At 34.8% G+C, this 19,467-nt stretch overlaps 1 protein-coding gene across 2 annotated transcripts in view; it reads right to left on the minus strand.

Moving 5' to 3' along the window:
• Tmprss15 (transmembrane serine protease 15) overlaps nucleotides 1-13,497 on the minus strand; it is a 99,571-nt gene extending 86,074 nt beyond the window's left edge. The window contains exons 1-5 of one of the 2 annotated variants that reach the window (XM_075953674.1): nucleotides 13,353-13,497; nucleotides 9,937-10,067; nucleotides 9,611-9,678; nucleotides 740-891; nucleotides 31-81 (exon numbers count right to left, since the gene is read on the minus strand). In XM_075953674.1, coding sequence (XP_075809789.1) covers nucleotides 31-81; nucleotides 740-891; nucleotides 9,611-9,678; nucleotides 9,937-10,067; nucleotides 13,353-13,497 — 547 coding nt within the window. The remainder of the gene's footprint in view (nucleotides 1-30; nucleotides 82-739; nucleotides 892-9,610; nucleotides 9,679-9,936; nucleotides 10,068-13,352) is intronic. The other variant, XM_075953666.1, reaches the window with a different exon arrangement.
• Between the last annotated feature and the right edge of the window lie 5,970 nt (nucleotides 13,498-19,467).

Genomic DNA, 19,467 nt, shown 5'->3' on the forward strand with positions numbered 1-19,467 from the left:
ATATTGTTTGGATATTACTCTAAAATTAACTTATTATTTTGTGTGATGGTGTGTGTGTGTGTGTATTTGTGGACATGATGTCTGAGCAGGGGATGCTTGTGGAAGTTAGAAGACAAGTTGTGGAGTCCTGTCTCTCAATTTAGGTTCAGGGGATTTAACTCGGGTTGTCAGACTTGCACTGCTACCTACTGAGCCATCTCCCTGGTCTCTGATGTTAGCTTTGACCCACATGGTCTTCTTCTTTTGTGTATTCTTAGGATAAAAAAGGTTTTATCACTTTAAGAAAAAAGTTAACTTTTTCAATAGGAAATTAGATTGGATTAAATGTATTAATCCATCTTTTGTCTTCTTTTCCATTTCTAATTAGACATTTGTCCTTGCCACTTGACTGTAATCTTATACGGTCTGAAACTCAATCACAAATTCTCTAATTTGACTTTCTAATGAATGACTCCAGAAAAGTCAGAATACACTTGACCAATAGATAGAATGTGACAAGACTCACAAACATCTATGCCCACTGACATTTTCAGAATCTTTTTTATATTCGATAGTTTCCAAACTCCTCTCACTGATACTTCCCTTCAAATATTTCACTTTTCTCATGTAAATGTGTTACCTCAGGCGATGCGACATGCTCCTAAAGCCAAGGATGATTCTCCTGCCTCTTTCCTATATTGCTAGAATCTTAATTTCATAGCTTAATGATTCAAAGAAATCAAATAATGTTCACAGATACCTGTGATATCAATGCTGTTCAAATCAATACGGAAAGTGACCAGTTGGCTGGATGTATTTGCTTCAATGCCTTGAATCAGTTCTTCTTTTACATTTTCATCTGATACCCACTGAGCAAAAAAAAGGTCAAAAAGGACTATAACGCTGCCATTTCTGCAAAGAAAAAAAATGACAGAAGAATAAAAAGTCAGGTATCTTCAAGTGATTTGTCTCAGTCCAGGCAAAATGTCTATGAAATTTGCTAGTTAGTCATCCTGTCCTAGCCCTCATTACAAAACAGTGTAAACATTTGCTCTGCAATACCTTGTAAAGATTTCTTTTCTAAAATAAAACTCATATAATAGATATTGTAAAGTATTATCTTTAGTTTACAAAGGAAGGAAAGAGTAACTAAAACTTTCAATATTTTTCCAAGAACAGAAGTGCTAAAGTCAGCCCAATATTGGAGCCAGTGCTCAGTGTGGCACACAGGACCACAGGGCTCTTCCTTAGTCTCTTGTGTCAAATTAAACTGGGTCACACAGAGTTCTGTCACTTTATTGTTTGAGGGAATGAAGTGTGTGAGTCTGCAATGTGTCTGGGGGATTCTTAGGTCAAGAGAAGTCTGGTGTGATTTCATACTTGTTTCAAATAAACTGTACAAATTTAAGACTGCCTGATTCTGAGGCTCAGTAAACATTTGTATTTTAGTTTTCCTTTTTCTTTTGCGTAACCTAAATTCTTAAAGTATGTCTTGATTTTGGTGCATAGAAAGAAAGGAAACATACCCGAATTACTAGACACTTGGGATATTTATTCTTTTAAGAAATTTCTTGCCCACAGAATCTGTTACAACAGAAGAATTTAACCTAGTGGCCTTGGGGAATATTCCTTTCCCTTTATTTTAACTTCCTCTCTGTATTTTCCATTTTAAATGGCATTTTTTTTTTTACGTTGTGAGAAAAGATGAAAAAGGAATGCATTTGGAAACAATAGAGACACTTGAGAGAATGGTTTTTGTTTTCTTTCCTACCTTTCCCTTAACCTCATGTTTCCTCTTAAGCTTACAACCACACTGGAGGGAAAACTCAAGCTCTGATCTCCATTTTGCCCTGACAATTCTCAGGTTGAAGTTGACTTCTTAAGACAAATCAGAAAGAACCAGCCCTGACATGGTTAGTGATGCTGATGCTAAAACAAAGGCCTTGGTGATGCTGGTGCTAACTCAAAGACCTTAGAAGCTGATGCTATCACAAAGGCCTAGTAATGCAACCTTGGTATCGCCAAGTTAATGGGCATCTCCAAAGAAGGCGTTTGTCAGCTCTGATGTCATTATCTACCTGTCCTGCTTGAACCAAGAGTAAAAATATTTTTTTTTATTTCTTGGTCTTATATACCAAGACCAGAAATTCCCTGGAAGACCACAGTAGTTTATCATCTCACAGGACTTGATGTCTTTTCTTAATACATGTGTTAGTTTGCGGGTTCATAGCTCAGGAGGAATCATTCTTTTCCATGCTGGTGGTTTTTCATTATTTAAATGACCAAGATAATTTGTTATAATTATTCCACACTTCACTTCTATTAAGTTAATTATCTGTAAATGTGAGCAAGATTGACAGTCCAATTATTTTCTTAAATCACAGTAACCAAATCTTATTAGTGGGACCGCACCTTGATAAGCACTCAGAGTTCCTGAATGTACATATGTAAAAAACTTCCTGTCTTTAGTAAAGATTCAGTTATTCACAGACACTTTTTACAATCTGATCTTTGACACTTGTTACATTTTCAACACCAGCTGACCCCGACTTTTTAAAATATATATTTAATATTTTATTTTTTATTGGTGTGTATGTGTATTTGTGGTAGGAGTGTTGTGCTGTGTGTACATGAGCACAGATGCACCTGGAGGCCAGAAGAGGAAGTTGGATCCCCAGGGGGTTGTGAGTCACTTGGTGTGGGTGCTAGGAACTAAATTCTGGTCCCAAGCAAGAGTGAATGCTCTCCATTTGTGTTTATCCATTTCTTTCAACTGGGCCCTTATCAAAGGAATGTGAGAATACCGGCAAAAGACAATTAGACTCTTACTTTGAACATAAAAGTACAGAGAAATACTGCTTTATTTATTAGACTAATTTTGCTCCTCCTTATAGAAGCCAGGATTTGAGGACCATTTCAGGGCCATCTGGGGATCATTAGGGTAACCACAATTGAAAGTCACATGTATCATAATGGAGAATTTAAACACTGAATCTCTTATGTTATTGTCAATAGACCACTGAACTGACCTACACAGAAACCAAGACCGTGAATGTCAGAAAAACAAAACAAAATAACAGCAAAAATACCTCCACCTTTTAAAGGCTTGAGTAATTATATCCTTTGTTAATGAAAGTTAAAAAGAGATTAACTGGCATACAACTTTCAGGTTTCATCCATTCTTAGTGGAAAGGGTGATTGAACTAGGTTTCCCTAATACTTTCAACTGACCGCAGTTTTTTCTATAGTTATACAAACACTGACACCCAGAGCAAGAGTGTTAACTTTATGCATTGTTCTATGCCATACACACACACACTCACACACACACACACACACACACACACACACATAAGAGATGTGATACCCATGTCTCTCTTTCTTAGAAGGACTTGTATAAAATTCCCACCGCTGTATTTTTAACACTTTAGTGAACTATTCTTAAGCACTAATAGACACCAGAATTACACATATGCACAGAGGAGAAAATAGCTAACCTATATACTTGGAAGTTTTTGTCAGTCAAAAAAAAGAAAGTTGTTTTGTTCCTACATGCTTTCAATATGTACAGTTTCCATTTCCTCCCCCTCCACCACAATTTCCCTTTCCTCATCCTTTCTTTTATCCTTCCCCATTTTCTTTATATTTCCAGAATCTATCTCCTTTGCCAAACACGACTGACTGAGTATGGACCTAGAGCTGATAGGATTAAATATGTTTAAAATAAAGCACAAGAGCTCAGAATCTTTTATCTATTCTCATCAGTTCTGCGGTTTTACTTTCTCTTGTGTTGCAAAAAAAGATGATTTATATGGAAATGAAGTCCGCATCTGCTCTATATATTTCTACACATTTAATTATTCAGAATCCTTGATTTTGTGTACCTTGAATCAAGCAGTAAAAGACACAAGGTATTTTGGGCAGAAATGCAGTTCTGAAATTTTCCTTAACCACGTTATGACTAACTGGAATAATTTACCCTCAAGCAAAAACATATTTGTATGAAAGATGTGTATTTTTAGTTTTAAATTATATATTGTACTCAATAATTTATATCTCTGAGGATAAAAGTTCTATATTATAGATACACATTCAATTGTATCCTTTACAATTTATTTTTGTGTTCAGTATAAATGTTGAGATAAGATAGATATAAAGTAGAAATTTAAAAAAATGATAAATATATATGTTTCATCTCATAAGCAGGCAGAAACTTATTTTTGGTAGTTTATCAATGATTTGTATGCATGCTTTTAGGTTTAATTTATTTATTAAGATAAATGAGAAAATCATCCCTATAAGAAAAAATAATAGCCATTATCACTTCAAAGAAACTGCTCTTAGTAGAGGAATTACACGCCCTCCTCTTCTTGTCTCTCCCTCTCTCTCTTCATGTAATTTTAAAGCTAGATATATTCTATCATTGTGCAGAGGGATTGGATGTAATAGATCAAAATGCTTCTTATCTCATGTTTTCCTTAATGATACTGATAACCTTTAGGTTTGCTGAATAAACACAGCTCTTTCCTGTGAAAACTTGGTGACTCATCTGTGTGCAAAGGACAAATTTAAAGTGCACATGGCCACAGAGGGCAAAAAGCTCATTATTAAAAGAGTCAACTGCTAATGCTCTGTGAATCAAAACATTTTTCAGTGTCCCCAAAAGAGAAAAAAAAAAACAACTTTTTCTCTTCAGATTTGTTTTACACACACACACACACACACACACACACACACATACACACACACATACACGCAACACTACTATTTCAGAAAGTGGCAAAAACACGTGAAATACTTGTAAAATAAGATAAAATAGATTAATGACTAAGTTTGATATTCTTAGTGACATATTTTGATGACACACTTGCCATGTGAGGTCACTGTAATCATAATATTTTTAAAATATTATTAACCATATATTTATATAATGGATACTGTTATGTAGAAGAGAAATCAGTAATTTCTGTTCCTTGGTTATATTAATATTGTTTTTATATTTCAAATAAAAATTGAGATGCTTAAGTCTAATGATGAGCTTGTCCTTTTTCCTATGAGTATATATATATATATATTCATTCATGATTATTTAAGATAATCTGAGACTGACAGGATGGCATTCAAGCTTGAGGACTGGAATTTCAATCTCCAACACCCATATAAATGCTAAGATGGCATTTACCTCATAAGTTTAATACCAGCTCTAAAGAGGAAGAGGTGGGAAACGCTGATAGCAGGCTGGCTAGCTAGTTTAGGTGAGTGGGTGAACTCTGGCTTCAAATGAAATATTATGCACACACACACACATGAGCTAAAACCCTTTAGCTGAGAATGTCTCCATGTTCTCTTTCCCCATCCCATATCCCTCCTTTTTCAGATTACCAATTCAAAGAAAGTGGCAAGATTTTGACCTGCCTTCTTCCCCTTAATTTTATTTGACCTAAGGCCATTTTATTTCAGACATAATTTTTTGACATTTAGTCTCAAAAACAGAGGATTCTGGGCTGGAATAAGTGGTCTTGCAAAGGACCAAGATTAGGTTTTGAGCAGTCATATGATTGTTCAAAGTAATACATCACTTCCAGGAGAACCAAGGTCTTCTACTGACCTCTGTAGTCAGACCCTACTGTCTAATAAGGAGATAAGCAAGCAATTCCATCACATCTTGGGGTGATGTTTTGTTTGATACACAAAGTTCTGAATGAGCTGGGGAGAAGAGTGCTCATTTTGAAAAGAGTGTCAGTTAAGCATCAGTGGACATGTGACATGGATTGGTGCTTAGCAGTCACTAAGATAGAAAGGAAGGACACTAAGGAGAAAAAAATGGGAGTCCATTTGAAGAAAACTACACAGAAGAATGAAAGATGGTTGTGGGGGGTGTATGCATAATGTGCTAGGTCAGCACAGATGCTAAAACAAAGTAGGAAGGACTTATGAAATTCAAATGAGTGCCTGAGACAGTATATAGGAACACACCTGAATTTTGAGTGGCAATGTTAGAGAGTCATCAGGAGCTGAAGACCCAAGGTATGAGTAGCTAGCTAAACTCAGTCTCTAAGGAGTCCTACTATAGACACAACAGTAGATGAGAACGTATAAAACCTGCATTGGGCTGAGGGGAACAAAGCTTCTTTCTAGTAGCTGAAACTGGAAAAACAAACAAACAAACAGACAAACAAAAAAACCAGACATGGTGCTAACAATAATTCCTTAATAAAAGGTTTTATTATGTGCATAGAAACCTTAAACATAGATTCCTAATCTTTGAGAAAATCAATTTTAAGTAGCACAAATAATTTCAATTTGTAGAAATTGAATAAACTTCTTTCTGAAGTTCTGAACATAACTCAGACAAAGCAGCCAATCCAAAGCTAGGTGAAAAGCCGGGCGGTGGTGGCGCACGCCTTTAATCCCAGCACTTGGGAGGCAGAGGCAGGCAGATCTCTATGAGTTCGCTCTATGAGTTCGAGACCAGCCTGGTCTACAAGAGCTAGTTCTAGGACAGGCTCTAAAACCACAGAGAAACCCTGTCTCGAAAAACCAAAAAAAAAAAAAAAAAAACCAAAAAAAAACCAAAAAAACAAACAAACAAAAAAAACAAAGCTAGGTGAAGTTATCTTAACTCTTATATTTCCTTGGACCATTATGCAATGTATATGAATAATTTACTATGGATTGTAACTTAATAACAATAGGCATTTCTTGATGTTGATATGTCTTGTTAACAACAGTTTCACTTTCTTGAAACATGTAAATATGGTACAATTACACAATGGAGTACTACTTAGTAGTAAAAAACAAAGATGTCTTGAAATTTGAATGCAAATGGATGGAACTAGTAAAAACCATCCTGAGTGAGGTAACTCAGACCCAGATATACAAACATGGTTTGTATCATAAGTGGATATTAGACATAAAGCAAAGGACAAGAAGCCTATAGTCCACAATTTAAGAGAAGCTAGCTAACAAGAAACCCTAAGAGAGACATACATGGGTCCCCCTGGGAAGGGGAAGCAGACAAGACCTTGTAGATGGAGCTGCAGGGCGCTTCGGCTCCCAGCTACTGGTTAGCTTTACCCAAAATAATTACACGGAAACTGTATTCTTTTAAACACTGCTTGTCCCATTATATCAAGCCTCTTCTTGGCTAACTCTCATAACTTGCTTAACCCATTTCTAATAATCTGTGTAGCACCATGAGAGACCTCGTGAGAGAATAATGGAGGGGAAGAAGGGAAGGTAGCAGGAAAGGGGAAGAGGGGAAGGAGGGTGGGAGGAAAACAAGAGGGGATGATCAATAATGGGAAAGGACAGTGAGAGAAAGGAAAGAGATATCTCAATTGATGGAGCCATTAAAGGGCTGTTGAGAAACATAGCACTAGGGAAAACCCTAGGAATCTTCAAGGATGACCCCAGCTAAGACGCTATGCAACAGCAGAGAGGTCACCATCTCTTTCAAAGCATGAATTTGCTTCACAGAATAGTTGAGATATCACGGACTAAGCTGAAGATCATTTGGGAAAGATAAGAGCAATGCTGTTTTCCAGTGATAACAGACAGTCGAGATTCACATCAGATTAAAGACATAATTATAAATTATTCAGCGGAAAGAAACATGACAGTGATGTGTCATTCTGAGAAGGAAATAAAAGAACAAGAAAAGAATGATGGTGATTGCATTATAACAGAAGACACTTAAGTCTCCATCTATGGCACTGACATCCCCACACACCTGCCCACAACTTTAATATGTCTATATGCCTTTACATCATGTTCACAATACAGTTAAACTTTCTGTAGCTTTTATTAACAAAGAAATGTAGGGTTTGTAAAAAAGAAATTACATTTGCATCAGATTTGATATGAAATATGATGTTGGAACACTCCTCCTAGGCTTCTGGATTGACCATCGCACATCAGCCTCAGACTGGGTTCATTTAGTTAATAATCTGATTTATTACCTGTCTTCATGCTTACTCTAACCGCTGCTATTGGTTTCAGAGAAGAACTTCATTTAAGGAACTATTTATACAGATAAGATTAAAGACAAAATACAGAGCAAAATAAGGTGCTTTTGTAGTGTTTCTACTACAGGTTTTATATTTTCCTCAGTGTTTACTTCTCTGGCTTAAAAACGAGGAACTCCTAGTACAGATTCTGTTGTAAGTTTTCATATAGACTGATTACTTTTTGAAGAAGAAAGAGCAGGAGGCAGAACAAAGCAAAGGAGAAATAAAGGATAGAATTTTCCAATAAAATGTCAACTTTGGAAATGAAGTAAGTGAGACATTCAGAGGAGAATGAAACCACTAGAAAAAATATACCAAAAACTGATATTGCAGTTTATGATTGTATGCCTTATGGTTTACAGTGCTTAGCTTTCTTCTCTGTCTTTAATAGTGTTTTACACAAAAAATTATCTATAGACAACAAAAGTGACCTTTTGATACCTATTTTTTCACACAAGTGGCTTTCACTTTATTTCCCTCTCATTTTAGAAAATTAAAAGTCTTTTTTTTTCTATATACAAAATGTATTGCTCAATCAACTATATTTGTATTTGAATTTTCTGGTTTTTTAGTAGATCACTCCTTTACCTTTTCCTGTAAATTTTACAGATTCTCATTAGCAGTACAATCTTCTTTGCTAATTACACTGTTTATGAGTATCTCTGTTTCAAAGTCCCCTTTGTCATCCCAGTTTATAAATTATTAGGTTCACGGTGACGTAAGCAGGACAACAGGTCAGCGAGTCATGGACTTTTCTTTATAGACAATGATTCAACAGAGACACATGAAACACTATCCGAAGAAAGATTACTTTTTAAGAGGTTAAATTCCATATTAAATGTTTTTATAGGAAATGCTATATTTACATATATAGTGTAGCTTAACATACCCACTCACGAATAAATACTTTAGACTGAGGTATCACTGTAATTATGAATATTTTGTGTGTGTGCCTACCACTCTGTGTGTGTGTGTGTGTGTTCATGTGCACATGTGCCCACAGAGGTCAGAAGGGAGTAGAGGATGCTACAATCACATTTTTTTCTCTAGATAAAAATGTTAACATATCTTCTCTCTTTTGTAATTTATAATACGAACAAGCTAGGTGACATATTATTTTAATTATAACTAAGAAGTTTCTTTTACATGTTCTTAACAAATTATGCTCTATATCTCTTTGTACATATATTCAATTTTAATCCTACACATATCTGTACAATTTTACCCTCGTAAGAGAAACATGTTAATACATCAATTATCAAATATTACTATTATCTCTTACTAAAAATGAAATTTTTTACTATAAAACATTTCAAAATCCTCACAAAATGTTGAAAATATTCATTCTTTCCTACACATAATGGCACAACACATTTGAGAAGAGTGTTGGCTGGGTGGTGGCACATGCCTTTAATCTTAGTACTCAGGAGGCAGAGGCAGGTGGCTCTCTGTGAATTTGAGACCAGCCTGGTCTACAGATCCAGTTCCAGGGAAGCAAGATCTGTTATACAGAGAAACCCTGTCTGGAAAAACCAAAATAATAAATACAAAGAGAGAGAGAAAATGAAGAGTGTTGGCTGGGATCAGTGTTCTATCAGCAGAATGGTTTCTAGTATACTCACTCAAATTGGAAAATGCTCGATTTCTTATATTCATTCTTCAGATTACTTGATTCAAAGATCTGATCTATCTGAAAATATGAAAAATGTATTAAATTGATAATTTATTTTTTATCAACTTTTTATACAGAATACAGGTAATTCATTTGTTTAGAACTGAGCAAGTCTTATTCATGGTGGGGGCGTTTCATACAGTTATGAATCCTGAAGGTGGAATGCATTTACTGATATTTTCTGAGTAAAAAAACATGCACTATGTATCATTTGAAAAGAAGTTAATAAAATTGATTATGAGATTTTAAACCAGCTGTGGAGAGACAGTCCCCTACCATTTGCTGAAGGTCAAAAGCAAGAACTTTGAAATCCGCAGAGAGTCTGTCTTGTAAATTAGGATTATATGTCACTCCAGATGTTATTTTAAATGTCCCTCTGACTTCATGACTTTTTCCAAGGGCTGCATCTAGATGAATTAATAAGAAATAAAGCTCCTTTTTATGAATAGAAGAAAATATTACATTCTGGTTTATGACATAAAGACAACAACATTTATTTAATATACTTTCCCTGTAATTATTTAATTCTTGTTTTTTCTTTATGGTCCTTTTTCAAAACCAGCTACTCCCTCTCCTTTTTAATTTTTACGTATCTGGTTGTTTTAAAAGACTAAAAATATAGGCTTATTTTCTCTCCTATTGTTCATTCTCCCTTTCTTTGAAGTCAAGTCATACAGTTTTTTTTTTCATTTTCTTTTCAAATTGAGATTCCTGTTGGAAGTCACAGGGCATAATCATACTTTACCAATTATGGGAAGTGAATCAGGAAAGCATAGTGAGAAACGGACCATTAAAAGTTGTGTAGCTGCTGTTAGATGTTTCTTGGAGCCCAAGCCTCCAGTACACTGCTGGCTTGCTGCATGTGAATTTCTGTGAAGATTTCTGTCCATGTGTGACTTTGAAACACGGCTTTGAAGCCACTTCTTACATCCTAGTAATTATAAATTTGGCATGTGTGACTTTTGGCATTAGACAGGACCTATCTTCATTGGAGAAGTTATTGAGAATAATGTAGAAAATACAGTCTCAGTGAGGAAATAATGTAAGATAAGGTGAACAAATTAAACAGTCTTTCCATCTGAATATTTTCTTTGATAGATGAATGATAAAATCATTAGCCAGTACAATAATAACATTAAATAATTCTCACAGCGGTGTGATATAAGAAGTTATTTTTACTTTTCTACAACAGGGAAATGGAGGCTTAGAAAGACATAATTTCCTAATGGAGTAAAGATGAACAATAAAGGAAGTAAAATTTAAATATACGTGTGACTAACTATAACTCCAAAACTCTCTTAAACACATCATTTTCCTGTCCAGAAAAATATTAAAGCAAATATCTTAAGTGCTAAACTTAGCATTTCACCTAAACAATTATGTACTTACTGTCATTTATGTACTTCCTATTTTGCGAACAAATTAAATTACATTTAAAACTTCCCACTTAAATACAGAAAATGGCGAAAGAGTTAAGAGATGTCTGGTTGGAGGAGGCTCAGAGACCTTTATTAGCATGTCTGTGTATGGATGGAACTGAACTGCATTTTAGACATTAGAAAGTTTATGGAGAAACCAGCCATCTTAATAAAGAATATAATTCAGTTAATATTATTGTAGCAATGTGAATTTTGTAGTAGAGAATTTATATGCATGTACAGAAAACAACAAGTTTGATGAAAGTTATATAAGCGTTCTATATAATTTTTGCAGCATTTTAAAATTGTGCTGGACCACCAATGGGAGCGAGGAGATCTCCGCCAACCCCTATGACTACAGAAGGCTCCTGCGCAAAACCTCCCAGCGCCAGCGCCTGATGCAGCAACTGTAGCCTCTACTGAGTTCAAAGTGTTGAACCCTGAGATGCTACAAGGACCATAGCAACAGTGAGGTGCCCTCAGAATCTTAAACCCCTTTGGGGAGTTCCAGATACTGGACCTCTAGACGTCTCCCACCTGCAGTTGCCCCCATCACCCTAATGTACCACTTGATTCCACTGTTTGTGATTCAGGTACCCACTGTGTCTGAGCTGTCACCACCCCTTGCTCATTTTTAAATGACTTAAGAGATTTCTTCTTTCTTGAAAAGACTTTCACAGGACCTTGTTTGGATATGCCAGAACAAAGTGGAAAGAACTTTGAAGGGGAACTCATCTAAAACTTGCTTTATTTCTCCTCTTTTGATTAGTAAGATTACAAAATAAAGTAAGCAACTAGGAAAAAAAATTTGTACCTATACACACATATATGTGTACATAATAATAGTCAAGGAAAGAGGCCATTAACTTGAGAGTTGGGACTAGAGACATTTCAAAGGAGGTCATCTGGGGTAAACTTGAGGGAGGAAGAAGAGGGGGTGAATGTGATATAAATCTATTTCAATTAAAAGTGTTAAAACTTTACAATATTTTCATAAATATAGAAATTACATAACTATAATACATTTGATTTCTTCTGATGTTTTATTATTAGTTAAATTCAAATTTCTGTTTATTTTGAGTTACTCCTTATTACATGGCATCAACATTTACAAATAATGTTCCTATTATAGAAAGGATAAATGACATATCCTTTATGAACTGCAAAATTGTTATGTTTTTTAAAGTTACTTGAAGTATATAAATAATCCTAAAACATCCACTTTTTTAAACTAAGTGAAACTTGTGTATTGTTCATTCTAAACACAAATATTGTTTATCCTAAAGGAACATTCCTTCTAGATGGTTATATTTAAATTATCAGGGATTATATTAAAATTATTTCTACAAAACTACAAAAACTTTTTATTATGTTCAAATTTAAACATTGATCTGTCAGGGGAAATAGCTTATCCAAAAATACTTGCTAAAACTAAGACGATTCACAAGAAAATTCTCATGTTTATGACTCTTTAAAATTAATTTGTCCACATACAATTCATTATTTTAAAACACAAATTAAATAGTATCAAATTCTTTACTATCCAGGCTATTGTGATGATTTTGATTTATTTATTTATCTTATAAGTGAGTAGGTGGTAATTAGGAGTAAACTCTTAGAATCGGAGTTCAGTTTGGGATCTGATGTCTCCTATGTTCCAAATGTTGCTAATTTAAGCAAGCTAGTTCTCAAGTTCGTTGTTCCAGATTCACCATAATCTGTATGGTGAGACGTGAATACCAATGATGCCAAAGATATATTTGAATGTCTTTGAAAGTTTTGGCTCACATTAGCATAGTTCTACACAATAATACTTAATTTCTTTCTTTTTTCTTCTCAAGTAGAATGAAATTTTTATAGGTCTATATTTATTTATGTTTAATTTGTTCACTCAAACTTATTAGCAACATTTTAGATGAAAAATAGATTAAAATGTAATTTTATATAAATGGATAATAGTGCTCATTTACTCTTTGTGTATATAAGCTAGTATAGTTTGTGACATTTTAATATGCAAAACTACTGTATTATATTCTAAAATAAAAAAGAAACTGAACATTATTTTGCAAAAAAAGTAAAACATTTTATTCCCAAATTTGAATCTGAGATTATAGGAAATGACATACCAACTGATTTTCTTTATATTCTGTAAAGAAAAATGTCCAAAACCACTAAAATAGAACAAAAAAAAATCTTGTGGCATGGTCAAAGTAATGGATAAATTACAGCAACAGTTGACTTAGAACATGTTTCTTTTTTAAATGCATGACTTACCTGTTTCTGATTCCTTGATTGCCAGCCAGGACACTGCAATTAACCCAGCACAGAGGACCAGTAGAATAATGAAGAGAACTGAGAGCATTGCCTCAAAAGAGCTGAGAGAATGACGTCTTGCGGCCACCTTTCTGTCTGACTTCATTTTTTTTTTTGAAAGATGGATAAGTTAGGAACTATGAGAGGCAATAGTCTTCCACATCAGCAAAACTGATACCTTAATACTAACTGTAGAGTAAAATCTCTCAAGTTTCTAAGGATGTTAAAGTCACCAACCATTCAAGCTAACATTGAGAGCCTTCAGTGTGAATGTGGTGTGTGTGCCTGTCTGGAAATGGTATGTCTCTATACATTCAGTATCTTTAAAGCAGTTAATATTTAAGAAGATACAGTGAGTACAGATGCCTAGAGCTGTAAATTGTAATCATATGAACAGGCCATTTGTCAGAGTAAGAGCAATGAAATGCATACCATAAACAAAAAATTGACCCTTAATCTCATTGAGAACTATTAAAAACATAAAAACGATAAACAAATTGGTCATTAGGGAAATGTACTTGATATGTGCATAAGTGTTCTGAACAGATCAACCTTCTTCCCTGTGATTCAGGCCACAATTATAAGTATTTCTCTGTAGGGAGGTCAAAACTTCCAAACTACAACACACATAGATATATAGTATAATTGTCTAATACCTTATTCTAGCCCTCTATTACTCCTTTCTTATTTCCCTGTTTCTCTTATGTGTATACATGTGTGTCTAGATACATTATTGAAATAAACAGAAGTCTTGTGAATTTTATGATGTCACTCTTGAAGTTATGCAATGTAAAGCAGTATTGATTTTACTTAAAGGAAAGTTCACTTAGGTATCATATGGCTACTGTACGTGATGTAAGCAATTATCAGTATCTGGGATTAATCACCCTAATAAAAACAGACTGTTGGTTTCTATTTTAAGAAAATATGCTAGGCAGAGGAGACCTTGCTCATGTATTGGTGTACTTTATCATTTTTTTTAAAAGACAGTGTTTCTCTGTGAAACAATCCTGACAATACTGGACATCTTCATACTCCCTTTGTAGACCAGGCCAGCCCCAAACTCACAGAGATCCACCTGGCTCTGCTTCCCAGGTTCTGGGATTAATAGTGTGTACCACCAAGACCAGCCCATACTTTATTATCTTAAATACACCAATATAACAAGAGAACTGGGTAAGAAGTCCTTAGATGTAACTGTAGACCTATGCTTTCTGGAAAAGTGAGAATATTTTTATAATTAAAGCAGAGTGTACAGTTGGAATTTTCTTTACTTACATAGTAATGAATTCAGGATATAAACCAACCAATTAATTATTCAATCAATCAATGGCATCTAATCTATTTTGGGGTAAGTTATATACTTCTTATTCTGCTAGGTAATATTGAGCTCATGAACACTATTACAAGTGTAGAAATCACACATAAAACTTTAAATTGAAAGCCCAAAGGTATGTATTTAGGTTCAGAAGTAATATAAAACTTCAGATTTGGAATCCTGCCTCTCATACTGGGTTGCCTTGTTAACACAGGGTGTCTTGCTGCAAATTGATATGCCATGTACTTGTTGATATCCATGGGATTCCTGCACTTTCCTGAACAGAAACTGAGAAGGAGTGAATTGGAGGGTGGGAACAGTGGGTGGGTGGTGATGAGGAGGAACTGGGAGAAGAGGAGGGAAGGCAAACAATAAGAGAAGAAAAAAATTTCTTTCACATGATATGTATAGCTTAGTGTGTACAAATAAGGATGTGGAAGAATATCTTGTTAAAGACAGTAACTTATGAAGGACAGTGTGACATTAAACAAGTGGATGTGATCATGTCTTAAAATGTACAAAGCAAGCCATTAAAATAAAATCAGAGCTGCTCTATCAGGTAACAGAACTCACCGCAGAGTTGTAATGATGGGAATATAGGATCAGTCAAGGTGAGAAATTCAGCTCAGCACAGAATAAAGAGCCCAGAAACAACTAGATTTGTGCATGGAAAACATCGTACATTAAACAGAGTGTTATTGTTAATACATGAAGAAAAATCACTATTCAAAGAATGGGGGTAAGTTGATTTCTTATCTATCAGCAAAAATAAATAAAACTAGATCATTACCTCACAGCCTAGGATGAATAAATTCAAGATGGAGTAGATATACATGAGAACTACATATAAATTTAGAAGAAAAATGCAGTGTTTTTTGACAGTTTCAATTGAGTTTTAAATAATAGCATAAAACAAGGAGAATTATACTGATAAATTTACCCAACAGTAACTCAAAACTTCTTAAAGAAACCAAAACCAAAGTCAAAGCCAGAGAATTTGTTGTGAGAATATCTTTCTGTGTCTTTTTGTAACACAATATAAATTAGGTCACTGTTTTAATATATATATAGTTATATATAGTTGGGAAACAGTTCTGAGAAAGTCCACTAAAGAAATAATGAAATTAAAAATTGTACATAGAAAACAAAGCAGTGCTTCCTGGGTGTGGTCAAGTCCTTAGGTATCGAGAAGAGTAACTTGCCAGTACTTGCAGGAGCCAAGAAGAGCAGGTTCAAAGGTCTCCCAGTTACTGTGAGCAAGCAGGATCATTAGGCAATACACAGTCATGCTCACTGTGGGAGAGAGACTCCAGACTACTGTTTCCCTTTGGCATGTTCAGTTTGTCCTGACTAAGAGATGGTGCAGGAATTTATGAGATGATATATTCAGCAGATAGGAGGGAAAGAAAATTCATGTGGGTGGAGGCTTTATACACTGCTTGATAAATATTCAAAATATTTATAGAAGATAGAAAGGATAGAATTTGGAAGAAAAGGAAAAGGAGCAGGAAGAAAGAAGGTGGGTATATAGGTCAGTGTGCAGTATATGTACTCAAAGTATGTGATGCACTTGCTCAAAAACAGCACTGTGGAATTCTCGGTTCTGTACAAGTATATACAATAAAAATAAAGACAGTGGGGATATTTTTTAAAAAAGAATTTCTAATTCTTTCAGTTAGTACAGATAGCAAGACATTAACAAAAATGTAACACAATAATACAAACAAATCTACCCCAACATCACCGAAACCAAGCAAAATGAAAAAGAAAAATGCAGATAAATACAGAAAAGTGTATCTGTAAATACAGAGATCTAATTAATATAAGAAACTGACCAAAAACATTAAAAATATGGGCACTAGAAAAAGTGGCATTCCTTGCCTGTTAGAAGAAATTTCCTGTCTTTCAATTGTAATACTGCAGTCTTATTTCCAGCTTAGAGGAAAGTCATCTTCTGTGGCCTGTCCTTCTATCTACCACTGTTCCCTGGGGTCTATGCACCACCCAGTAAGCAAAAGATCATATATCAGTATTAAGAAGTACAATCATCACAAACCCAGATTTTCCATGCCAAGTGTTAAAACACAATCAATAACAACGTGGGCAATATATCCCACTAGAACCAAGCAGCTCTACTACAGTAGGCCATGAGACAATCGGGCTGAGGCACAAAAGACCGACTTCACAATAACTGTCATCCATATGTTCAAGGTCCTTAAAGAAGATATAACTGGATCCACTTTTAAAATCTATGGAAGCACATACAAACAGAGGGAAGAAATGAATAAAACAGTACAAGATATAGAGTGGAATTAGAATGAAGAAAGACAATCCACTTGAGGAAAAACTGTAAGTTAAGATGTAAGAATTTTAAACAGAAGCCTCAGAGGTAAGTATCACCAACAGAATGTGAGATAAAAGAGAATGTTGGGCATTGGAGACAAAATAGGAGAAATGACTATGTCCATCAAATGAAGTGTTAAATCTCAGAAAAAAATCATGGCACAAAACATTCTGGAACACATAGACACTGTGAAAAGACCAACAATTCAAAAGGCTATTAAGAATAGGAATGGAGGAAGAAGAAATGCAGGTCAAAGGTACAGAAAATAATTTCAACAAAATCATAGAAGAAAATGTTTTTATACTACAGCAAGAAGTGCCTATCAAATTACAAGAAGTGTACAGAAAACCAAACAGACTGAAACAGAAAAGAAACCACACAGCACATGATGATCAAACACCAAGTACACAGAACAAAGAGAATTTTAAGAGCTGCAAGAGAAAAAGACCAAATGACATTCTCGAACACAAAGCAAGTCTCCACAGATAAAAAAAGTTGAAATAACACCCTGCACCTTATCTGGAAACCAAGGATTCAACCTGTATATTAACAACAGAAAGAAGAGAAAGCTTACAAACTCACAGAAATGGAACAACTTACTACTGAATGAAAAATTGACCTAGGAAGGAAATTAAGAACTTTTGAAAACTGAAGAAATATAAATACAAGGTACCTAAACTTGTGGGACATAATGAAGGATTCTCTAAGTATAATGTTTGTAACAGTAAGTTCCTCCATTTAAAAAAAATGGAGGGATGCCATACCTAAAAGCCCTAGACATAAAACATATAACACATAAAAGGAGTAGAAGGCAAGAAATAACCTAGACTGAGATCAATAAAACAGAAACAACAAACAACCAATGAAACATTACAAAGAATCAATGAAACAAATACTTGGGTTTTGTTTTATTTGAGAAAAATCAATAAGATTGACAATTTTTTAGTCAAATTAAGTGAAAATTCATCTAATTGAGCTGTTCATGAAAGGGACACACCTGAACCCCAACCAATCAAGGGTGTTGGTGACTCTCCACAAACTGACAAGATAGATACAAATTAATAAGCTTAGAGATGAAAAGTGGGACATAACAATAGGAATCAAGCAAATCTATAGAATCCTAAGGATATACTTCAAAAGAGAATATTGGAAATACGAAGGTTCTTCATCCTTCAAGAGTTGTAATTTGCAGTTCCACCTTGCAATTTCCAGGAAGCTCTTCAGAAAAAGGAATCTGTACATTGCTTTTGATAGGATATCCATTTTTATTATATTAATCCTACTGGTCCATGAGCATGGGTGATCTTACAGGTTTTATCATACAAGTCTTTCACTTGCTTAATTATAATTACTACCACATATTCTGTGTCCATTACTTAGAATGAATTAGAATTAGAATATAGGACATGGCAACCTCTGTGGTTTCCTATCCTATTTACTGACAGCAGCAATAGACACTGGTCAATTGAGTCTGGTAGTCCTGCATTATATTACCTGCCTTTTCCTCAGATGTCAATCAATGTATGAATGAGTAAAGAAAATGTGGTACATTTACACATGGAAGATTACTCAGTTGTTAAAAAATGAAATTTCATGTTAATGAATGTAGCTAGAAAAAGTCATCCTGACCCAGATTAGAAAAACAAATAAGAAATATATTCACATATACACACTTTCTATTAATTCATTGATAACCAAGGTATAATCCATGTGACCTCAGAGGTTAGTTAGAGGGTATTGGTCTATGGAGGAGACATGGATCTGCCCGGGAAGAGGAAATAGAATAAATAGTTATGGATGGTCAAGGAGGGGTGTCACTGAATTTGGGAATACCAAACAAAAAGGAAAATGAAGAGGGGATTGTGAGGAGGAATAAGGGAAGGCACAGCTAAAATTAAAGGGCATTTGATGCATTATATGGAAACCTTGTACAGAAGAAGCTTCCTAAAATATGCACACATATGATGAGGAGGAAAATGTTCTCAAGTGGACATTTCTCATTGTCAAATGAAACTTCTCGTCCTGAAAATGGATTACATCTAATTGAGCTGTTCACCAAAGGGACACACCTGAAACCCAACCAATCCAGGGTGTTGGTGACTCCACACAAACTGACAACAAGGCCCCGTTTCCTAAGACAACATTCAAACAACTCACTGAATATGGAGCTGGTAGCTACCTAGAGCTTTCACTCTCATGGACTAGTGCTCTTAGTACTTGAAGGTACTCTGTATGCTACCAAAGAAGAAAGGTGATGGAGGTGGGTCTTGTATCTTATCTGTTGCTTTCATTGGTTAACTAATAAACAAAACTGCTTGGCCTGATAGGACAGAAAATTAGGTAGGTGGATCAAACAAAACAGAATGCTGGGAGAAAGAAGCCGAGTCAGGCAGTAGCCATAATTCTCCCACTCC

The sequence above is a fragment of the Microtus pennsylvanicus genome, chromosome 1 (genome assembly GCF_037038515.1).
Source record: "Microtus pennsylvanicus isolate mMicPen1 chromosome 1, mMicPen1.hap1, whole genome shotgun sequence".
In the NCBI taxonomy this organism is placed as follows: domain Eukaryota; kingdom Metazoa; phylum Chordata; class Mammalia; order Rodentia; family Cricetidae; genus Microtus; species Microtus pennsylvanicus.